This window comes from Pinus tabuliformis, chromosome 2_1, assembly GCF_031772625.1.
Source record: "Pinus tabuliformis cultivar Carrire ecotype Pingquan chromosome 2_1, CPIR1, whole genome shotgun sequence".
Lineage (NCBI taxonomy): Eukaryota > Viridiplantae > Streptophyta > Pinopsida > Pinales > Pinaceae > Pinus > Pinus tabuliformis.
Window position 1 is genome coordinate 806,339,248 of NC_142299.1, and position 25,407 is coordinate 806,364,654.

General features: G+C 39.6%; 1 protein-coding gene across 5 annotated transcripts in view; it reads left to right on the forward strand.

Moving 5' to 3' along the window:
* The first annotated feature begins 562 nt into the window (after window positions 1–562).
* LOC149203052 (uncharacterized) overlaps window positions 563–25,407 on the forward strand; it is a 48,891-nt gene continuing 24,046 nt past the window's right edge. Inside the window, exons 1-5 of one of the 5 annotated variants that reach the window (XM_089403326.1) lie at window positions 563–742; window positions 3,564–3,628; window positions 3,726–3,817; window positions 3,918–4,451; window positions 4,580–4,673. In XM_089403326.1, coding sequence (XP_089259452.1) covers window positions 3,581–3,628; window positions 3,726–3,817; window positions 3,918–4,451; window positions 4,580–4,673 — 768 coding nt within the window. In that variant the 5' untranslated portion in view covers window positions 563–742; window positions 3,564–3,580. Of the gene's footprint in view, window positions 743–762; window positions 1,232–2,680; window positions 3,075–3,563; window positions 3,629–3,725; window positions 3,818–3,917; window positions 4,452–4,579; window positions 4,674–25,407 lie in introns of those variants that run through there. The other 4 variants (XM_089403323.1, XM_089403324.1, XM_089403325.1 and 1 more) reach the window with 4 other exon arrangements.

Here is a 25,407-nt window from a genome sequence, read left to right on the forward strand (position 1 = left end):
GCTATGTCAAAATGATTAAAAGAGACAAACCAACCACAATAAGAAGTGGAGTTAAAAGGTGAATGAGAATCCATGAAGCTTTAATTTTTGTTCATCCTTAGAGGAAGTGCAAATTAAAAAGCTTATGTATTGTAATCAGCTTGATATACCAAAAGAAAACATCAACGCTGTCATACTACAACGTTGTGGCAGAAGGATAGGGAAGAGGAGAATACTTTCTGTGCAGAAATAGCGAAAATATGGCTGACAAGCCTTCCCGTGCTTTGTTGATCTATGGGGATGGCCTGATGCCTGCTCTGGGTTCTTCTCATTCTCATCTACATGCTCTAGCTTCTCGAGGCTGTTGTGGTTTTCTTGCAGTTAGAGATCTACCCTTGCAAGGCATGTTATATGTATATGTTTCTCTGACTCTTTTAAGAAAAAAGAACATATTAGTGTTTTTGATATTATGGATTTATTGGAAACGACTTATGAACTTTTGGGTTTAATCAAACCGTAGTTTCTGATCAATGATTGTAGAGTTCTATTAGGGAAGTGGGATTGTATTTCACATTTTAAAACTTTCCATCACTAGCAAACAGAGCTAGAGTGTACTGCACAGATAATGCTCCAGCAAAAGACTTTTACATGAATAATGATCTTTGATATTGAAGCAACATTACCTGCTGTGTCAAAGCGAACATCAGGATAACCAGCTTAAGGAATTCAGGATAACCAGCTTCAGGATCCGGATCCCCCCATTGTTTTGCCTTTCTCCTTCCTCTGTTTGTGATGTATTTTTATTATATTCAATGTACCACTTTACATATTCCATTTTTTCGCTTTTTAGCCATTTGTCATGTAGACAGATACATTATTGTTCTAGGGATCAACACTGGGGGTAGTACATAGATAGCATTATTACCCAACTCCACTTGCATGTCTCCTTTTGCTCTTGAAACATGCTGGATATCGCACAGTTGAATGACATGTGCTTCGATCCTCCACTATGCACATGCTGATCAACAATAAAGTGGTATTGGTTGAGAAACAAGAAATTGTGGAGAAGGATGTCTCTACAAGGGCATAGCTCGGCAAGGGCCCCCGTTTAGAGGACCTTGTTGGCTGGCTGTGGTATATTGGATTGGGGGTTGACAGAGTCGTCGATCAGCTTCGGTCGGTCGTTTGGTGGTTTTGGGATAAGAGAATAAAATCAATAAGTTCACTCGATCAATGCTTCTTCTCCCACCTCGTAAGATGGTCATTTTCTTAGTTTGCATTATATATGTAATTATACAAGAATGCTGGGCTTAAATAGGCTAACTGCCTCCTTCCTTACTTCCTGCGCACGTATCTAACTGGTAACGGTGTATCTAGAATGTTGTGGCAGAAGGATAGGGAAGAGGAGAATACTTTATGTGCAGAACATAGCGAAAATATGGCGGACAAGCCTTCTCGTGCTTTGTTGATCTATGGGGATGGCCTGATGCCTGCTCTGAGTTCTTCTCATTCTCATCTACATGCTCTAGCTTCTCGAGGCTGTTGTGGTTTCCTCGCAGTTAGAGATCTACCCCGCAAGGCATGTTATATGTTTCTCTGACTTTACTAAGAAAAAAGAACATATTAGTGTTTTTGATATTATGGGTTTAATGGAAACGACTTATGAACTTTTGGGTTTAATGTCAAACCGTAGTTTCTGATCAATGACTGTAGAGTTCTATCAGGGCAGTGGGATTGTATTTCACATTTTAAAACTTTCCATCATTAGCAAACAGAGCTAGGGTGTACTGCACAGATAATGCTACAGCAAAAAACTTTTACATGAATAATGATCTTTGATATTGAAGCAACATTACCTGCCATGTCAAAGTGAACATCAGGATAACCAGCTTAAGGAATTCATATGGATAGAATTGGCCTAGTCTGATTCATATACACATCAAAGGGGCAATGGTGGCCATTGAATGGATCGTTTGGGTTATGAGTGGGAGTGCACCATTACAGATATTTGGTTGAATTGCATTCAGAGTCTTATATATGTCAATGTCATATTGGGCACCCCATGGCATTGAAACATTTAGTCCCTAGTTTAGGTATCCTCAAAAGGATATGGCAGGCTTGAAGGAGATATCAACTTATCAAGGGGGTTGCACCAAGATTGGGGATTGTTACAACGGATGGGATTTGGCAGCACTTTCAGTTTGAACTTTCCTTGTGGAGAGGGGCCAAGTTAGTTTAATTCTTTCTTTATTGGAAAATGGCTAGTAGTTGAAAGTTTTTACATATGAAAAGACTTGTCGAACAAGGATTCCGATAAGTAGCTGTCTTGAGGAACCCTCCGTTGGTTTCCAAGGCTTCAAGCTGTGGACATAACTGCATTTAGCATACTCTGTTAAATAATTCCAAATGACAACTTGTTCAAGTTAAACTTGGAGTTCTTGGACCTATATGTAAAGATTGAAAATGGTCTTGTGGAATAGGACCAAGGAGCTTTATTCCAAGATTTGTGTGTCTTCCCATTATTGTTTCTCTTTATAGGAAGCGGACGTTTGAAGATCATATGACAAGATGTATTAGGCAGTCTCAAGTTATCTGGAAGTTCTACTCTACTATTCCTTTCAAGTCTTAAGTTCTTGGGTGGTTAGCTCTTCATAACATGCAAGGGGTAAGAATTGTCTACATCGTGCTGGTTTAACTGATAGATGTTATGTAGTTTGGCATAAAGCACAAATGGTTAATGTTCTGTGAAATGGTAGGGTCACCAAAGTTCGTTGGTTATTGATTGTTGCTGAATGCAGTACCCTCTTGTTATCCCTCTACATTGGAAAGAGATTCTTTTTGAGGATACATGGATGATCTGACAAGCGGTAAGGAGTGTGTGGTATGCGATGTGACTACGGGGCATCTCCTCCTTATGAATAAACTGGTGTCGAATAACCTTTCGTGGGGCAACCAATCTGTTCCATTTAGGAGAACTGACAACTTTTTAATCAGAGTTGGCTATGCAGATCTCATCCAGGATGGAGTTATTTAGGAAGGATGTAGATTCTCTCGAGGTTAGAACCAAAGGAGATATTCTAGTGTTGCTTGATTATGTAAGGAGGGGCGGGTACCTGTAGTGTATGTGTCCGCTTTTTGGCTTCATGATGTATTTTTACTTTGTGTAGTAATGAACTATTAGATGCATTTTAAATATGCTTCTGTAAGAAATAAAAAGGCTATTGTGCAATTGATGTGGATGCTGTTCGTTTTGACAATACACTAAGTGCAACATACTAAAATACTAAGGCTGTATTATTTTTCTTAGATGTTTTTCCTATTTTATGTGAATACATCCTCAACAAATTTGAAGCAAACTATAATTTTCCAATTATTGTTGTGACATGCGTATTATTAGTATTGTTTATAAATTTCCATCAAATAAACGAATAATATCTTTGAGTTTGTCTTAAATTTTGAGTACCATCACTGTAGTATTTAGCATATTGAACACTGTGATTGAGCATGATTGATTTAATGATGCAATTTGAGAACATGCTATAAAACATAAATGATTGTCATTTCTTTGGCTCGGTGTTTTACAGTGAGTGAAGATGAGAGAATGGTGAGGGAACTAGCACAACTGTTGGATCTACATGAATTCTATTCAGTAAGATAATTGCCTTATCTAGATTTCAGTCTGTGAATTTATCCAATCGGTTTCTATAAAACCACTAACTTGTTTACTACATCATCTATGCATGCAGAAAGAAAAAGCTGTTGAGAACAGTGCTGATGCTGGTGCAGCTGCCAGTTGGGAATGTAAGGAATATGCAATTATTCCGAGGATAGCAGAGAGGTATATTTTTTTTGGTTTAGTGTCTGGACTAGGCTTTTTGTTTAAGCCATGTTTCTAAACAAGTTTTTAAAGCCAATATATGCTATCTATTGAACTTCAGGTTTATGGGAATGAATGCTGCTATGGTAACAAATTCTGGCACTGCTAAGATATTTGGGGAAAAAGTGGGCTTTTTTGTCACACCCTTGCATGAACTTAGGAACAAAATGGAAAACTCAAAAGAGTCAGAAGAGCTCCCAGATCCTCTTTCAGCAGCATCTGAACTTTTGGATATGATAGGGTTACAAGAAGACACAGTAGCAGATACTAGCAAGTTTGACCTTGTTATTGTGCATATTGCACCAACCCTGAAAGTAAAAGAAGCTGGAAATTGTGACAATAGCGCATCTCCAGCCAATGCCCTCGAATGGATCAATGCATTAGTTGGGGAAATAACAAAAATCGTGCACCATGGTACTGCAGCTGCCAGTCGTTTGTATCTTTCGTTGGTATTGAGCTATGGATCAGTTTCTCCTGACAAGACTGATGATTCTTCACTTCTAGTTTCGTCGGAGGAAATAAGTCCAAGCCTGGCATCACTTTGCCCACGTCAGAGCTACACCATGAAATCAGGGAAACCACTAGATGATGTGAGGTAGTTTTTTCAATCTACTTGATACCTGGGAATTAACATAGCTCAAGCATCTCTGATTGGTGTATAATTATCATATGTCTAGTAAATATTCATATGTTTTTCCTGAAGAGCTAATATTGCTATCTCAGCAGGCACCATCATCCTATGCTAGTTGTACAACATCAGCAAGCTGTCACCCGATGTGACGATGCAAAAACATTTTCCTTTGAAGATTTCCAAGAGGTAGCAATTTGACTCTTCTGTGCTCTTTATACTCACATAAACACATTTGCAAAGTTTTTAATTAGTATTTATAGAATGCTGTGGCTGTTTTGTTGGGTTGCATGATGTTGAAATGGCAAGGGGGTCTGTGATGAGAATCTATGTGTATATTCATGTATTTTAGTAAATGCTCACGTTTCTTATGTGCATAAAAATATATTTGTCATACATCTTTGGGATATTTATGCTACGTCAAGATGAAAAGATTCTTAGACTATATTTTCTATTCTCTTCCATGTTTTAGACATCCTTCCTATCTTTGAGAGCTGTTCTAATTTTTGAGAAATACTGCATATATTGCTTCCTAGAAAAAATAAATATATCATAACGTAGGGAATTACAGCATACTAACAACAGGGGTACTGGGAAAGTCCCGCCTCAAAAGGGCCCAAAAGTAAAGCATATGAGCCCATGCACCAAGAGGAAGGGACTCGGCATCTTGATGAAAGACGCTAAATTGAACTTTTGCAAGTAAAGCTAGCTTTTACTTAAAGCTCCATAATTACCCTAGGCTAAAAGCATAGTGGTCCTCATGAAAAGTTATTTTACACTGATGTTTCCATAGAAAACTAATTATAGCAGCGGAGCTTTGTGCCATAGAGATTTGTGGTTGTCCCTAATCATCCAATTGTTCCCCAGTAGAGAACCTTTCCACGAAAACAGGGCGGTGAAAAGGAAGTGAAATTCAGCTTGAAACCATGCCCAGAAAATTCTGATGGATCAGCATCTCCAGAAAGCCATACTCAACCATTTTATCCTTACTACACAGGGCACAGGCAAGATATGCTAACACCTAATTATGAAGCTTGCTCTTGATAGCCAACCCTGGATGAAGTAGAAGGCACTCACATATTCTGTGTTTAAAAGAAGAGTGTGATTACCAAATGGACTGGCATCTCCTAAATCAATGTGCCATAAGATCCCTTAACCCCTACCTTTTGTTCAAGTGGGGGACAATGTTGGATGAGTGCCTTACCAGATCATAGAGGTTCTTTACCACATAGATGTAAAATGGCTTTTCACTCCTCCATCTCCAAGACCTCCAGAACGGCCTGACTCATCTTGGTGCATTTTCAAAAGGAATCATATGACATTAGACCCTCTAAAACTGCTTTGTCCAAACAATTGAGCTCTTGAATTCCGTTAAGACTCAAGAGCATGGCATGTGTGCTATTGTTGGTGATCATGATTCCACAAATCCTTCCAAAAGAAGAGACCCTTTTTGGCCAATCTTTTGCTTGCAAACCTATGACCATTGAGGGACAAAAATTCCCAAATCAATTGTGATGTCAAATCCTAGGTGATGTCTCTCAAATTGCCAAGGAAGAAACAAGAAACAATTTGTGAAGCAATCCACACCCTCTTAAGTGGGGCAAAACTTATAATCATATGAAATCCTGAGCATTAGTGATTATTTCACAAAATTGAAAGTGATCTTTAATTCTTTGATTGTGTTGAGTTTGATGAATTTTGTGTCAAACTAAAAATTACCAAGCAGCATCCTTCTCCACTTTGCAAATTGCCGATTTTCTACAAACAACCAGCCCTTGAACTCTTACTTTATGGAGGCTCAATCCCCCTTGATCTCTTGGTAAATTGTAGAGATGCCAAGCCACCAAAGAAAACTTCTAAGAATGCTCTTCAACATTTTTTAAGTAGGTTCAAAAAGGAAAAGATGAGGAATAATAGATTTGCTTGACTGCTAAGATCTTGTGAACAATTGGAACCTTCCCAGCAAGAGGAAGATTGAGACGATTCGTGAAGTTTTCTTCAAACTTGGCCATGATCCACTTCCATCGATCAACAAGAGAATTTTGAATGCCAAAGGGAATATCCAAATACTGAATGATCTCTCTAGCTTAAATAAACTTCCATTTATGGTTCAACCAATGAGGAGGGTCATCCTGGCCAATAAAAAATATTTCTGTTTTCTCCTCACAAACAACCACTCCATTAGCTTCTGCAAAAGTGTCCAAGCATAAAAAGTACTCTCCACAGACTGCTGAGTCAATTCAGGTATTAGGGCCGAATTACCAACAAAGTGGACATTAAATAATGGTTACCACCAGGCCAGGAGAAACCTCTAAGTTGCCCATTGCAATGTAGTATCCTCCAACAAATAATCTAGGGCACAATCACATAACAATTTGGACTAAGAAGGAAACCATGTCAAATGTAGCATTGTAGAAGAATAAAATTAGAAATCACACTATTCACACTAACTCTTGCTGAGGCCCATGAGAAAATAAATGTGGCTGACCTATGATAAAAAGAGCCAAAGTCCAACATGTTACGGATGGAGTCCAATTCAATTCTGTCATAAGCTTTATCAAAATAAATTAGAAAAAAAAGACTTTTGGCCAAACCACCATGCCCATTTAAGCCCCTCCCATGTAGTTATAAGATAATCAAGAATAAATCTGCCCCGAATTAATAAAAGTAATTGGGCCCCGTCCATTGACCAACTCCCTCATACCACCACTTCGGATAGCTTCTTGGGACATTTTCGAATACACGGTCTAAAACCACATGCCACATTTTCTTGTACAATTCCACCGGAAGATCATTGAGGCCTGGAGATTTTTGATTCTTGGGTTTTCTAATGTTTGTCTCCTCTATATATTTGTTTGGGGCCTCCTTCAACCCCCAGATTTAGCCAAGTACACTTCATCATAGTACATTGGATTCAATGTATAGGCTAAAGAATATAGATGAGTATCGTATTTATTATATTTACTAATGATTATGTCCAATAAGGTGCCATACAGAAGAGTTACCTGCTATTCAAGACTTGCTTAATTATTTCCAACAGATGGTCAGAGTCCTCATAAATGTCACACAACATATGCACATATGAATCACAGAGTTGTGGCAAATCAACCAATGGCTCCATTATTGAAATAAAAAGCTCAGCTTGACCCTTCTAGCCCTGACTGCTTTGCTGTGTTGCTTTGTTTCCATGTTTGCCACTTTTAATTAACAACCATGGAAGACAAAGCTTCCCTCATGTCTACTAGCCACTTAATCATTTTGTAGTGGGTTGCAAGTCTGGTTTCTCCAAACTTTACAAGTTGGAGTTTGGCAAATCTATGATACATGGTTTCTGTGTGTTGGTGGTTAATGATAAATCCCAAATTTCTTTTGACTTTTCACATATTTTCCATCTGTTGAACTTTAGCAACAATAGATTTGAAAGTAAGATTTAAACTATGTACCACACACAGGGTCCAAAAAGTATGGTTACGCCTTTCCTCAATAATGGCAATAGCTGCTTTGCCCGAACATGCATTGTTTGTTATTCCAGATTTGATGAATGCCTTTCTTTGAGGAATAATAAAACATAAGAGCTTTGGGAAATAGTATCAGTCAACACAACAACAACTTCTGAAGGCCAAACATTCTTAGGTATTCCATGATAAGACTTGATGAACATTGAATCTTGTTGCACCTTCTGAGTCATCCTTTCTTAGAGAATTAAATTCTATTAAAAGTTGGAAAGTATACTTTTTATTTCCCCACAGACATAGAAAATGATCAAGTAACTGCTCCTAAGTGGATATGGAGTTGGTTGTCAACTGCATGAACCAAGGTCTAGCATCCCCTTCCAAGGAATGTACAAAGAGACATATGAAAACATCTTGTTAAAATTGGCAACTAGGGACAAATTCCACTTTGGACAGCTCAATTGATGGAGATGATTATTGCATTGAATTCCTTTTTTTGAGATGACCAAAATCGACCTAAAGATCATCAAATTTGGATAAGGAAAAATATGTTATTGAAGTCAAGTCCACACATGTGCTGATTGTCAAGGTCAGCCACATCATTATGTAGGTTCATGAAGCCCAACAAACATGTCTTTTGATCCTCAACAACTTGTATAAATAAGAGAGACCTCCACCCTCATTTGGCACTTCATCAACTCACACATTCTTCTCTCTCCTCATCTGATTGGTTCGTACACCTCATTGGGAAGCTGATTTTCTCACACATGTGGCAGGAAGGAGGACAAAATTACAGGGCCGAAAGTTCTGAAATTTTCTGCAGTTTGACCAGGGTTTGACCAGCGTTGACTTTGACATTTTGGGCACTTTTTGACTTAGATTTTCAGGGAGAATTTCTGTCTCAGCAGGCTGCATTCATTGGCACCAGAAACAAGATTTTCTTGGCTGTTTGACCTGCGTTGACCACAGGGTTGACTTTTGTTTGACTGGGTTTGACCGCTGCAAACAGGACTGTTTTGACTGCCGTTTGACCAACTAAGGCCGAGTTGAATGCACTTTGAGTCAGTTGCTAAAGGGCTGTTTTGACCCTTGACCGTTGACTGGTTAGGGCACACACTGCTGCTGATTTCACTGCTGTTGATCAGGGACAGAATTGCAGATTTGACTGGGCTGTTTTGGACAGTGGTTTTGATCATCTATTGGCAAGTCAATTTTGACTTTATTGTACTCTCTCTTTGCTGAAGATTTGATATAATAATAAGAAGAATTGTTCAAAGGGTTTTCCCCATATTGAGGTTTTTTCTTGGCATTCGCCAAATATTGGTGTTCTCTTGTCTTGGCTTGACTTCTGCGTTTTATTGTTCATGTTCTATCTATAGTTTCTGTCAATGTGATGATTAATTTGATTGCTATTTGAAATTAAATTGGAAATTGTCATTGGGCTAACTAAAGGACATTAAAGGAATTGATGCAAGCATAGAACATACCATTGTTAACTAAAATTAACATGGTATCAGAGCCTAGGTGAAGACAAAGCCCAAGCAAGAGAGAGAAAAGCAATCACTAAGAGATCTGTTGGACAAGGGTCTCCATGGCATCTACATCTTACTTCAAGACTAAGGACAAGCTCAATGACAACTCTGATTATCATGAATGGAACATAACTTTGGAGGAGCATGAAGTATTGGACTATGTGCAGGGAAAAGTGATGGAGCCTCCTTAAAATGCATTGGTTGCTGCTAAGACAAAGTATAGAAAGGAGCTCACTCTCATTGCACTTGGAGGTCTTTCAAGACCATGGGTTGTATTTACCACCACCATTCTCAACAATGACAGGATACCTGGTTTTGATAAGTTTTTGGGTAGATGCACTCAAGAGGAAACAAGGATGATGGAGAGAGATAAGCCCTCCAATGGAAATGAACCTACTGCCTTCTCCGTTCATGCAAAAAGGAAGAATAATGCTCGTCGAAGGAGACAGGGTCAAGGATATAAGAAGGGATTCAGAGAAGGAAGAAAAGGAAGGTGCTACAATTGCAACAGGTTCGACCACTATGCTAGAGAGTGCCCTCACAAGAACAATTCTCCAAGGGATGATGACAACAACAACAATAATTTTAAAGGCAATGGCAATCAAAGGAACAACAGGTTCAACAACAAAGGAAAGAGGAATGCTCCCACTGCTCGAAATGGAAATGATCAACCTCCCAAAAGGACAAGAAATGCCAGGTATGATGAAAGTAATGTTGTAGAAAAACAAGATGAGTTTTGTCTTATTTCCGCTCTATCTGCTGCTCTCCTCCGGATACTTTGGATCATTGGTTGATTGATAGTGGAGCCTCAAGGCACTTCACTGGATATAAAGAGACCCTCTCAAATTTAATTAAAAAGAAGACTAATCTAGAGATTATACTTGGAGATAATGCCACCTACCCCGTGAAAGGGATAGGTGTTGTCACACTTCACTTGAACCAAGGTCAAACCATCCATCTACAAGAAGTGTTGTATGTGCCCGATTTGAAGAAGAATTTGGTGTCTATTTCTGCAATGGAAGATAAAGGCTTCAAGGTAGCATTCGTTGATGGAAAGGTACGTATTTGGCAAAGAAACCCTAAAGATGCATTTACTCTTGGATTTAGGGTTGATGGTCTCTGTCAAGTTGGAAGAAGTCCTTTGGGAGCTTTGGTGACTGATACTTCTCTTCAATGTGACTTATGGCATCGGAGATTTGCCCACCTACATTACAAAGCCTTACTGGGGGGAAGGAAGATGGTCGCAGGTATGCTTGAGTTTAATATGAACCATGAAGGTGTTTGTCAGGGTCGTGCAGTTGGGAAACATACAAAGAAGGTGTTTGTCAGGGTCGTGTGGTTGGGAAACATACAAAAGGACCATTCCCTTCTAGTGAAAGCAAGACAACCGATATTCTTCAAGTGGTCCATTCTGACCTGTCTGGTATCTTGCCCGTAACTTCATTAGGAGCTACCTATACTATGCAATATTTGTGGATCACTGCTCACGCAAAACATGGATCTATTTCTTGAAGAGGAAAGATGAAGTGTTCAAATGGTTCTGTTCTTTCAAAGCATTGGTGGAGAATCAAACAGGGATGAAGATCAAGATATTGAGTACCGACAATGGAACCGAATATGAATCAAATGAATTCAATGACTTTTGCAGAGAGGCTGGCATTAAGAGGGAGACAACTATTCCATACACCTAAGCAAAGTGGTGTTGCTGAAAGGAAGAATCGAACAATGATGGAAGCCACTCGTGCCATGCTCCATGATCAAGGTCTACCGAATTTCTTATGGGGAGAAGCTGCTAATATGTTCAAAATAGGAGCCCTCATCAAGCGTTGGATTTCAAGACACGCGGAGAAGTTCTCATTGGTAAAAAACCCGATGTTTCTCATTTTAGAATCTTTGGTTGTCTGGTATATTTTCATGTGCCTAAAGAGAAAAGGAATAAGTTGGAAGCTTCAGGGAAGAAAGAAATATTTGTTGGCTATAGTGAAAATTCAAAGGCATATAAAATCTAGGTGCTTGGTGAAAGAGATGTGGAAATAAGCCATGACGTCACCTTTGATGAAGACACTGCCCTTGGGAAAGCCAAAGATCTCCCTATCCCAAGGAAGAACGATGATGCTGCAGAAAAATAGGATGAACCTCCGACGGATGAGCTTATGCTTGATGTTGAAGGCCTGATGGATCCTATTGATCCACCTCCTGGTGATCCCTCTACCTCAAGGAAACGTCCATTATGGCTCAAAGATACTCTCGAAGATGTTGAAAGACATATTGCTCCAAGAGGGACATTTCGTGAAAGTAAGAAGCCGAACAAGTATCAAGGTTATTTGGTTGCTATGAGTACTATTGTTCAAGCTGAACCATGCACGTTCGAGGAAGCCGTAAAACACCAAGTTTGGAAGGATGCGATGAATGAGGAATATGAATCGATCATGAAGAATGATGTCTGGGATGTGGTGCCTAGACCTAAGGACAAGTCTATGGTCACCTCAAAATGGCTTTACAAAATTAAACATGGAGCTGATGGGAGTGCTGAAAAATATAAAGCCAAGTTCGTTGCTCATGGCTTCTCTCAAAAGGAAGGAGTGGACTATGACGAGATATATGCATCGGTTGCCCGATATACCACTATTCGATCTAGTATTGCTCTCGTGGCCAATCAAGGATGGAGCTTGCATGAAATGGACGTCAAGACTGCTTTCTTGCATGGGTCACTTAAGCAGGAAGTCTACTTGTAACCACCGCAAGGGTTTGAAGTACAAGATAGAAGGACACGTCTGTTGGCTAAAGAAAGCACTCTATGGGTTGAAGCAAGCACCCAGGGCTTTGTACGAAAGGATTGACAATTATCTTATAAAGCTGGGACTTACGAGGAGCTATGTTGATCCAAATATATATTTTAAGGTTGAAAAGGACATGCCTCTTATTTTGGTTCTTTATGTAGATGATCTCTTTTTGACTAGTGTGAACCCTCTCATTTCTCAATGCAAGAGGGAGTTGACTTCCGAGTTCGAGATGAAGGACCTAGGTCTGATGCATTACTTCCTAGGCTTGGAGGTCTGGCAAAAGCCAAGCGAGATTTTCGTTTCTCAAGGAAAATACATTGTGAAGTTGCTAGAGAGATGTGGGATGGTGGATTGCAAGTCTGTGTCTACAGTGGGATGGTGGTTTGCAAGTCTGTGTCTACTCCGATGGAACTCAACTTCAAGAAGCTATGTGGAAGTGCTGTTGGGCTCGAATTGGCAAAACCTTCTGAGTATCGACAACTTGTGGTGGCCCTGATGTTCTTGGTAAACACCCGACCAGACATATGCTTCACTGTGAATATTTTGAGTCAGTTTATGGTTGAGCCTCATCACATACATTGGATTGCTGTTAAGAATCTCTTGAGATATCTCCGTGGCACAATCAACTATAGGCTGAAATACACTATTGGGAATTTGAGGCTTCATGGATATTCTAACGCTGATTGGGCTGGCAATGTGGTAGATAGAAAGAGAACGTCGGGATGCTGCTTCTCATTGGGGTCTGCTTCAATTTCATGGATGAGCAAGAGGCAAAAATAGGTTGCTTTAAGCACCGTTGAGGCCGAATATATTGCTACTAGTATGGCCTGTTGTGAAGCTATTTGTTTGAGGAAGCTCTTTAGTGAGCTATTTGAGCACGTGCTGGATACCATTGTGATCTATTGCGATAACCAGGGTGGGATTCACCTTTTAGAGAATCCCGTATTCCACTGCTCCAAACATATGGACATCAAGTACCACTTTATCCGGGATATGGTACAATGGGGAGCAATAAGGCTTCAACACATCAGGACTGATGAGCAGATTGTTGACATTCTCATGAAGCCCTTGGTGAAGGTCAAATTCTTAACCTTTCGAAAGATACTTGGAGTCGTGGAAGGACCCTCCCATGAGGGTCCTACTTGAGTTGGACATTGAGCTCTGGGAGCTCCTGGGGGCCTAGGGTACTTCTTGGAGCTATGTGCAACCAAGGTGAGTGGTTCACCTTCCCCTATAGGTTCACTGTGTACAGGGTGAGTGGTTCACCTTCCCCTGTGATACCCCATGATGATATATGAGAGCATAGGGTGAGTGGTTCACCTTCCCCTATAGCTGATGATATATGCATAGGATGAGTGGTTCACCTTCTCCTACGGCATATGAGCGAGATGAGTGATTCACCTTCTCCTGCGGATGCCTTAGCATACATCCTACCCATGCAGTCCGCGACTCATGGGAAGTACCTCTCATTTGGCCAATGAGTTGGGAAAAGGGGATAGGGACCATAGCACTATAGATGGATGCATTGTGTACTGTCATACTCCCTATGTGTAGGATGCATGGTGTTCAACAACTTGATTTGGGATCAAATCCGATTTGGGTTCTATCCCTGGACTGGCTTTTGTCAGTGGAGAGTGGCAAGGTCTTGTGACTCGCTCTTGATTGATTCTTCTTCATTATTACATTAGTGTTTAACAAAATTGAGACGAGGTGCAAAGATGGATCATTATGACATGATGGCATGATAATGGATGGATTGGTAAGTAGAATTCTCCCTAGTTGAGAGGGAGTGTTAAAATTGGCAACTAGGGCCACATTCCACTTTGGAAAACTCAATTGATGAGATGATTATTGCATTGAATTCCTCTTTTGGAGAGGACCAAAATCGACCTAAAGATCATCAAATTTGGATAAGGAAAAATATGTTTTTGAAGTCAAGCCCACATGTGCAAATTGTCAAGGTCGGCCACATCATTATGTAGACTCATGAAGACCAACAGACATGTCTTTTGATCGTCAACGACTTGTATAAATAAGAGAGACCTCCACCCTCATTTGGCACTTCATCAACTCACACATTCTTCTCTCTCATCTGATTGGTTCGTACACCACATTGCGCAATTTCTTTTCGCACATGTGTGGCAGGAAGGACAAAATTAGAGGGCTGAATTTTTTGAAATTTTCTGTAGTTTAACCAATGTTGACTTTGACTTTGACTTTTTGGGCACTTTTTGACTTTGATTTTCAGGGATAATTTCTATCTCAGTAGGCCACATTCATTGGCACAAGATCTGAGATTTTTTGGGTTGTTTGATCTTGTTGACTGCATGCCTATTAACCCTAGGCTTGACCGCTCCGAAGAGGACTGTTTTGACTGCTGTTTGACTAGCTAAGGAGGCTGAGTTGAATGCACTTTGACCGACCGCATGCCTATTTGACCCCAAGGTTGACTTTTGTTTGAGTGGGTTTGACCGCTCCGAAGAGGATTGTTTTGATTGCTGTTTGACCAACTAAGGAGGCCGAGTTGAATGCACTTTGACCGAGCTGCTAAAGGGTTGTTTTTACTTTATTGTACTCTCTGTCTCTGTTGAACATTTGATATAATAATAAGAAGAATTGATCAAAGTGCTTTCCCCATCTTGAGATTTTCCTTGGCATTTGCCAAAAATTGGTGTTCTTTTGTCTTGGCTTGTCTTCTGCATTTTATTGTTCATGTTCTATATAGAATTTCTGTCAATGTGATGATTAATGTGATTGCTAATTGAAATTAAATTGGAATTTGTCATTGGGCTAACTAAAGGACATTGAAGAAATTGATGCAAGCATAGAACATACCATTGTTAACTAAAATTAACACACCCTCGTCCTCAACAATGGGGCTATTAGTGAAAACCTAAAATGCTGTGATATGTTCATTGCCACTTCTAGAGTCACTTCCACTAAACTTTGGAAGGGTTTTCAAATATCCATTAGGCAAAGGTTGAGTGGATATAGGAAAGATTAGGGGTTGATACCTTGCACCTAGCCAAATATTGACATAGCTAGGTTGATTACTGGCCATTATGACAACTAATGCATAGGGCGAGTCATGGTTTTTAGCATTAGGGGTCTTTGAACATAAGGGTTTAGGGCAAAGAAATAGAGAAATAACATCCTATCTTAAGCAAGATTGACAATGTATAGTTTTAAGCAAAAATGTAGCTGTAAGAAGGGTATTTTCCGAGATATTTTAATCAAAGAGACAACAAGGACTTTTAGGATGAGATTTAACAAAATATGCAAGATGAACGTAGAAGCCCAACTTGAATAAATGGTGTCAATCAAGAGTTGGCCATTGAAGAGATATGCACTAATTTAAGCTTGGTCCAACACTTTGAGATGGATGTGGAGTCACCAGGTAGATGCTTTTGCTTGAAGAGCCACTTCTTACTCACCACAAGTATTGGATAATTAATAGTAATGGCAATAGGGCTTCATTGCCTAGTGGAGTCACCAATGACCTTCTATCAAGCTACAAATCTTCAATAATATGGGAAGTTGGGTTATCATTATTCACTAGGTTAAAAACCTAGTAATAGATGAACAATCGAGGCACTAATAGATTTGTTGTTACATGCCAAAGAGAACTCTGTCGTTGACAACGACACCAATTCCTATATTGTGACCCAGGTTGCCCCCTATCACTCATAGAGGGGCCAAATGGTAGGGCATAATGTATAGGGTGCACCTTCTTGTGCTACTCCAGGCTTTCGAGGAAATTCTTGGCCTAAGGGGTATCCTCAATATTTTCTAAGGTAAGAGTCCTTGTTTGTCAACCAAGGATGAACTATTTAAATAAATGAAGCTTAGACTAGATTTATATTAGAGAAAAAAGCTGCATGGAGTCAATCTTTGTTGTTGATTTAGGATAGAAAAAGGATGTTGAAATGTATTTTGGAGGTGATTCAAAAAGGGCCATCAATAAGGAAGTTTAAGACGATTCAACCATAAGAATGATTTATGAACCATGGCACCATAATCTAGTTTGTCTTGGCAAATAACTTTGAAAAAAGAACAAATATGAGTAGAGGAGGCATAATTACTTTCCTATCACATATTTATTAGATAGAAAATCAAATGGGTAAGGCAAGCATAGATCCATCAATTTATTCAACACTATGTGAGACAAAATGAAGAAGAAAAAACTTGCATGACTTGCTTAAATTTATTATTTACCAATGGAACTATTGACCAGTTCGTGTCAACCACCTTATAGTTGCATACATTTTTTCAAAGAAATCCATCATGTTCAAGCAGTCACACATCCATATATCATCAACATTTTATCAAAGTTGTCAATCCAAATTCTATAGCCCTGTGGGCCTTTATTTTAAAAATGATTCTAGTATGACTATGAAGCCATGTAAGACCTAGGTAAGCTTAGGAATTTTCATCAACGAGTTTCATCTTATGGAGTTTTTTAACCTCAATTAATTACTTGTGTTTTTAAACAGTTAGATAATTAATAGAGTTTTTCTTTCAGATATACCCCCAAAGCTAGTGTGGGACTCCATGGTGATGTCCTAAGCGAGTCCTAGTGTATCGAGTCTATGTATAATTATCATACTAGATCATGTCTTGAGTTTTGCAAAATTTGGTTAAGTCTAAGTGTCTATTTTAAATTATTAAAATTTCCAACTGGTTGGAAATTTAATAATTATTTGGATGTAAATTGTAAAATCAAATGTTTGTAAAAGTTGAAGGGGGTAGAGTACTCATAATTAGAACCTCTACACCTCAACTTTGTGTTTAGACACCTTTTGAGGGTTGAAATTATGTTTATCCCCTCAATTACTTTTATTTTTGATTTTTGGAAAATAAACGACAAGAAATTAGCCAGACAATAGTCAAAAAAATAAAATTGAGAGAAAATAATATTCTCTCCAAGTGGAAAAACGAATTTTTGGAGAAGGTGGTCTTTCCCGAGGAAGAATTAAATTTGACAAACTCAATTCCAAGGCAAAAAAACCCACAAAAAATTTGATGGGGCCAAAAAAGAATTAATTTTCAAGAAAATTAATTTTATGGGTCCAATTAGTTGAAGAAAATTCGTGGGTCCAAAAGAAATTAATTTTCAAGGTCCTCCATTAATGGAAAAATCAAATTTTTAAGAAAAATTGAGCCTATGGACCAAGGTGGTTAAATAAAAAATGTTTTTTTGAGGAAAAAGTTCAAAATAATATTTTTTGGAGCAAGAAAAAAGGGATTTATCATGGAATTCGAATTTTTGCTCCAGATCAAGGGACAAAATTTAATTTTAGGATGGATCAAGCATCAACTAGCCATTATTCTCCAGAATCAAGTCAAAATTTTGCACATTTTTGGACCTAGCTGTTTTCCACTTGGAGGGGGATATAGATCTTTCTATTTTCTATAAATTGAGCTTGAGGCTTCTCATTGTAATCATCTTTGGATGGTGATTTGGTTCTGAAAGCTCTGTAACAATATTTTTCTGATTAATAAAATCAAAGTCTTTGGGGGCTAATTATGGTGTATCTCTTCAGCTGGTTGTGGTAAATTTATTTTTGATGTTGCTTTAAATATCTACTTTGTGCTTTAATTTGTTAAATTCTATAGCCATTTGGATTTATAGTTGCTTATTTGCACCTATATTTGGGTTGAGAACATTGTTGATTTGCTAGATCTATTGGATTCTTGTTTGAATTACTAGATCTGCTTGTCCCCTTGTGACTTACCCGTTTTGAATCTAACAAAATCTTTCGAGTTGTGTAGAAAATCTTATTAATCAGATATCGAGCATTTGAAGCGAGTTCTTGTTTGAATCTTCATCCCCTTGGCACGCAAACAACGAAGAACCCGTAGTGGGTTTTTCCTGAAGGCTCATGATAAGATTAATTAATGGGGGTTTTCTTAGCCACCTATCTAAAAGGAAATTTTTTATTAATCTTCAAAAATTCTATTGCATTGTGCTATAATTGATTTATATGCTATTCAAAGAGCTTCAAATATTGTGATAATTTGTAAATTTTGTAAATAGTTGTGAATAATTATTTCTCTAACCCTTTTGTATCTATAGATTTTGTATATATTTACTGAATTGGAGTTTTTCTTCTTTGTTTCTTGGTTTTTATTTGTTTTGCAGGTAAATTTGCTCAAGGGTTGAAGGGAAAGTCGAAATTATTTTTCAAAGATCAGTGTCCATGCTCCTAGCTTTAAAACCCTTTTTTCTCTCACTATAATTTGCAGCTACCCTAGCCAGTAGGGTTTGCGGCATTTGGCTTTCAAATTTGAGCAAGAAAATAATATTGTAAGGCTTTGAATTTCAAATTTTGTAGGGAGGCCTTCCAGCGAAGGGTTATAAATTTTTAAAATCTATTTTGGGCCTTTAACAAATCAAATTTCGAAATTTTATCCATTTATCCTTTATCCTTTTTGTAGAGAAACCATTTTTTTTAGGGAATCCAGACTTTGATTTGGGGAAGGTTTTATATTTTCAGGTTTGGGAATTGGTTTCAATTTTTTTCTTTTTTTTAGGGAAGCCGCAATCTCCTTGGGGGCTTTCTCTCAAAGCTGCAAGCCTTCAGGGCTTTTCTCAGCAGAAGATCAATTTTTTACTAAGCCCTTGGAGCAAAATTTTTAGAGATTACAAATATACGTTTGACCTAAGAGGGCTGAGATCTGGAAGCATACAATATTCTAGAGGGTTTAAAAAATTGAGGGTTTTCATTACAAATTTGGGCCGAGGATCTATTTTTGAAGGGTTTCATTCATTGGTAGATTCGTGAGATAGCCACAAAGGGGTAGGAGATGATTTCTCTAGGGCGCAGACCATAGAAAAATCATTTTTCTCTTATTTAAATTCACTAGCGCTTCAACCTTTTGAAACTTAATAAATCCCCTATAATTATTTGAAATTTAACTCATATATTGTTCGGCTTTGGGAAGCTAGTTTTTTTTTTCGACTTTAATCTTATTTTGGCACTGTTACCCACCGGGCCACCACCCATGGGTGGTATCCATAGGAGAATTTTTTTTCTCCTAGATGGTCCTCAACCGGCAGCCAACACCCCCTTGCAGCGACTAGATAATTTGATGTGCAACTATCTCTTCCAAGTTCCACTTGAGCCAACCATGTGGTCTCTCACCCATCTGTTATGATTGTATGTTTGAAGGTGGGCCTCCCGACCCCAAAGGTATGGATTTTCATTGTGTAGTTTGGTAATTTTGTTTACTTATCATGGACACTTTTTGGGCATGGCTTAGAGGGGGGACACTTTTGTACTTGTCTCCTCTCTGCGATTTGATGGTTAACCTTGTCTCCTCTCATTTTAACCCCATTCATCACTTTTCCCATCCGGGTGCACATTTGTCCATTGGGTCCACAAGGAGTTAGCCTCCTCCTCCCCTTGCCCACACCTTGGGTCGGGCCTGGAATGATGACCCGGAGATTGATGCAGCTAAAAGAAAAAGAAAAAGCATAGTTTGGCCACTTCAATAGGAAATGTACCATAATGGCCGGGGCATACACATTTAGCACTTGGGCAAAAGCCGAACATGAGCTCTAACCCTATCATTGTGGCCATCACCTCGGTTCCTAGGGTCCCTCATGTTGACCCCTTTCATCTTTAAGAAACCCATGATTGTTCCAAACCCTGTTGGGCGATGAAGTACCCCACCTTAAAGGGGGTAATTACTGCTATATCCTACACATCATGCTCTCATCCCCTGAAGCCTCGAGCAGTTATAAAGAAAATCAATAAAAGGCGAAAAGCATATGAAGAAGGGTGGAAAAACAAAGGTCGGGGTAACTCATGCACTATGATTGCACCCTCCTATTCATACACCCAAGTGTGGGCTTCCTTTATTATGGCTACCCTTATACTATGGCATGTGGCTTGGAGCCTTCCCCTGATGCCCCCATTCCATTCCACCATTATATCACGTAGTACCTACCAATTGACGGATGTACCATGGACATGTCACCCCCTTTAGAGGTAGAAACCGCCTAACAAGGTCCTTGGTTAACCCCCTTATTGAGCTTGGAGACACCTGTACATGCTAAAACCCACTATGGAAGGGCATGCCACCATGAAGTGTCCATTTGATTCCATGATTTGTAAGCTCTTTTACTCAATTACTCTAATGATTTGTTGTACTGGAAGGCAAGAGAACGCATTGGATCTTATACAGGATTGCAGGTGGGTCTCCATTTATGGTTTGGTCTCCCTCTAAGGGGTCCAAGCCCTCCAAAGGTTCATATTGGCACTTGTAGGGTGAGTGTTGAGAGCCATGGGCCTCCACCATAGCAGAGAGCAGTTTAGCCACTTCATGGATCCCTCAAAACCATTCATTGATTGCTCGTGTTCCACCTTTTGAATGAGGATGATGCACCTGGACCACCTTGCCCAACCGATTTCACACTTGCACCACATACTTGGTAGATGTTCCAGGGCCCAGATGAGGATGTGTCTCACCATGGGAGACGGAGGGAGGGCTCATGTCATCATTCTAGTCCTTACAGATGGTATACATGCATTGTTGATTCACTTGGAGACCCATGAGGATGCCATTGTGCCCCCACACCCATTTGGGGATTACCACATTGGATTCGCTTGAGTATCAAGGGCCCACCCCCTAAATCACTATGTTTGGAGCCTATTTTCTCACATTGCAACGCTTTGGACTCCACTAGGCTTGCTCAATGACCCAATGACTCATTGTATTGACTATTTGCCCTCTTGAGAGGCTTCATTTTTGTATTATTGAGCTATCTTGGTGGGCTTGTCACCAAGTCATGTTACTATTGTACATTATTTTATTATTTGGGGTTTGATTAGGCCATTTAGGCTGTTCGAACTCCCTTATGGATTGTATAAATAGACGAGAGGCTCCTTAATTCCTCTCATCATCACTTGGATTGGATTAGTATCTCTTGAGAGAATTTCAAATTTCCTTTTGGAGGACGTGTTTGGTTTCATTGATGAATTTTAATGTTTGGTTACTATCTCTTGATCTTGGAGCTTCGAATTATGTCTTGAATTGATGGTTGGATATACTCACTATACATGTAAGTGCTCTTTTTCATGTTTTTCTTTACATTTATCTTGTCACATGAATAATATATGGGATTTTTGCTCTCTAGATCTGAAATTGTCCTAAATTAATATGAAATTGTGGAATTTCAGACTTTTGATGTTGCATATATTACATGTGTCTTGTATGGTGAATGAATGTTCCTAGAGGTAAAAAAATCATGTATTTTACCTTGATAAGCCATCAATTCTTGCACATTGAAGTATAAATACCTTTGGTAGCGGAGTTCATGCCCTAGATGTTATGCAAAGTTGCTTAAAGTCTCCTTAATTGGGTAAAAGGTTCTTCAAACTTTGAAATCACATTGTCTCCATCTCTCCCTAAAGGCAAGGCACTAGACTAGTCCTTGGTGGTCAGTTAAGCGAACATCTTTTCTACCTTTTTCTCCTCCATTCAGGGCCTAACCCTAGAAGGTCGCCTAGGGCATCAAGTGAAATCTTTTATAGCCAATGGCCATAAAAACCCTTGAAAATCGGTCCACAACTATGCTGGGGTCTCAGATTCAGTATTGCTGAATGTATCAGGGGAAGCTACGACGAAGGCTTTGTGGGACAAGTTAGGGACTTTGTACCAATCTAAGTCTCTGGTGAATAAACTGTTCCTGCGGAAAAAACTGTATAACCTGAGGATGAAAGATGGAGACTCGGTGACAGAGCATCTGAACGCATTTAATACTGTGGTAAGTCAGTTAGCTTCTGTTGATATTAAAATTTCAGATGAAGATAAGTGCATCAGTTTGTGGTGTTCTCTACTAGATTCGTGGGATAGTCTGGTTATTGCAATAGGTAGCAATGCAACTGCCTTGTAGTTTGATGAAATAGTCTCATCCTTGCTGACGAAGGAGATGAGGCGGAGAAATATGGAGAGCCAGAATGGTGATGCCTTGTTTGTACGATGACAGTTCCAGAACAGAAACAAAAATAAGTCATCGAGTGGGAGATCTAAATCTAGAGGGAGATCTAAATCTCCAGGAAAACCTGTAAAGGTGGTGTGCTGGAAATGCGGAAAGGAAGGGCACTACAAAAGGGACTGTAAATCTAAAGCTCCTGGTAAAGGAAAGGGATTTGATGATGCTCCTTCTGCAAAGGCGAAAACCACCTCAGATGCAGGTGGGGATGTGTACTTGGCTTCTTCAAGTACACATGTAGATCATGAGGCATGGTTGATTGACTCGGGTGCATCCTTTCACTTCACTCCCCATAGAGAGTGGTTCTGCGAGTATGAAAAATACGATGGTGGTGATGTCTTCTTAGGGGATGATAGGAAGGCTAGAATCATTTGTCGCGGAAAAGTAAAGTTGAAGTTGCAAGGTGGAAGGGTTAGAACACTTCCGGGTGTTCTGCATATTCATGCATTGGCCATAAATCTAATTTCTGTAAGCAAGTTGGATGATGTAGGTGTAAAAACAATATTCGAGAAGGATACCTGCAAGATGGTTTGGGGAGCACTGGTATTGATGTAGGGAGTTCGGATTGGAACTCTATACAAGCTGCAAGGTAACAAGGCTGTTGATGGGTGCAACAGTTCTGTGGTTCCTGAAAGTGGAGCAGAAAATCTATTGGTCTCTGGAGAGAAGACCATGCTGTGGAATCAAAGGCTTGGACATATTGGAGAGAAGGGCCTTCGAATACTTCATGGTAAAGGTATGAATAATAGCTCTCTGGATTTTGATTTATGTGAAAATTATGTATATGGGAAGCAGAATCGGTGAGTTTCCCCTCTGGTGGTAAGAGGGCGAAACATGTATTAGAGTTTGTGCATAGTGATGTGTTTGGACCTGTGAAGGTTCCATCACTGGGTAAGTCTGTGTACTATGTATTATTTATAGACGACTTCTCAAAGAATACATGGATATATTTCCTTAAGAAGAAATCTGAAGTCTTTGACAGGTTTAAAGAATTCAAGGCTCTGGTGGAAAACCAGATAGAGAAGAAGATAAAGGTGTTGAGGACAGATAACGGTGGAGAGTTTTGCAGTAAGAAATTTGAAGAATTCTGTAAGAAGTGTGGTATAGCACGACAAAAGACTGCTCCATATACACCTCAGCAAAATGGAGTTGCAGAAAGAATGAACAAGACGTTGATGGAAAGGGCAAGAAGCATGCTCAGTGGTGCCGGGTTAGGACAGGGATTCTGGGCAGAGGCGGTGGAGACATCGTGTTACCTGGTCAACAAATCACCTTCATCAACGTTGGAGGATAAAACTCCACAAGAGATATGGACTGGTAAGAAACCCTCTCTTTCACATCTGAGGGTATTTGGATGTGATGCATATGTACATGTTCCAAAGGAGAAACGAACCAAGTTGGATAGTAAATTTGAAAAGTGCATCTTTATTGAGTATAAGGATGGTTTAAAGGGTTATAAGCTTTGGAACCTAGTAACAAGGAAGGTTGTGTACAGCCGAGATGTGGTGTTTAGAGAGGTGAAAGATGTTATTAAACATGAAATCCAACCAAAGGAACCTAAGAAGATAGAGTTTGAGCTAAAGGAGGAAGAATCAGACTCTACAACAAAGGAGGAATCAGAAGATGAAGAGCCACAAACTCCGAGTGTGAGAAGATCAGTGCGAGAAAGAAGGCAACCAGAAAGGTATAGTCCATCTACTTTCTGTTCAAATTTTGCTTTATCTATTACTGATGATGATCCCAGAACTGTGAAGGAAGAGGAAATCTACATGAAGCAACCTGAAGGCTTTGCGGTGAAGGGTAAGAAAGAACTGGTTGCAAGTTAAGAAGTCTTTGTATGGGTTAAAACAGTCACCAAGGATGTGGTATCAGAAATTTGATACATTTATACGGGGACTTGGCTTCACCAGAAGCAAAGCAGATCACTGTGTGTATTTTAAATTAATTGGTGACCGTGTTATTTATTTGGTCTTGTATGTGGATGATATGTTGCTGGTTGGAAATGACAAAGAAATTATCTAGGATTTGAAGACCCAATTGTCTTCCAAATTCAACATGAAAGATCTTGGTGCTGCAAACTATATTTTGGGCATGGAAATTAAAAGAGCTCAGGCAAAGAGGAAGCTCTGGTTAAACCAAAGGAAGTATGTCGAGACAATATTGCAGAGATTTAATATGTAGGGTAGTAAACCGGTGAAGGTTCCTATTCCTGTAGGTGTAAAGTCATCTGCTGAACAGTGTCCCAAGACACAAGAAGAGGAAGAGGACATGTCCCATGTTCCATATGCAAGTGCAATCGGTAGCTTGATGTATGCAATGGTCTGTACTTGATCAGACATTGCACATGCAGTGGGAGTATTGAGCAGGTTTATGTCAAAACCAAGAAAGGAGCATTGAACAACAGTGAAGCGGGTTTTTAGGTATTTGCGTGGCACTAGTGATTATGGTTTGTGCTACCAAGGAAGACCAGGATTGGACAGAGTGTTGGATATTCGTGGCTTTGTTGATGCAGATTGGGCTGGAGATCTGGATCAGAGAAGATCTACAAGTGGGTATGTGTTTAACCTATTTGGAGGTGCAGTTAGTTGGATGAGTAATAAACGATCTGTAGTGGCACTATCAACTACAGATGCCGAATACATGGCAGCCACTCAGGCAAGCAAGGAAGCAGTTTGGTTGCAGAGATTGTGTTCAAGTATGGGGTTAATATAGGGAGCTATAAGGATAGACTGTGACAGCAAAAGTGCAATTTTCTTGGCAAAGAACCCTGCATATCATTCAAAGACAAAGCACATTGATGTTCAGTATCACTTTGTGAGGGATATGATAGAATACAAAAAGGTGTTGCTGGTAAAGGTGGACACTTTGAAGAATATTGCAGATGCATTGACAAAATCTGTGAGCTCTGAGAAGTTCTCGTGGTGTAGAGAAACAATGGGCGTTGTAGGGCTGGATAAATGACTAAGCTCTCTTGTGGCCCCCTCTGGAAAGAAAACAACAAGTGGGAGAATGTTGGGTTGTATTATATTCTTTCCACAACTAGCCCACGTAGTTAATCGGGGGGTTAGACGGGGGGCGGAGCCCCCCCCCCCTCGTTGCGTTGATTGCGTAGTGGGGGGGTCACAGGGGGTTTGAGGGGTACTCGTAACCTCGTGC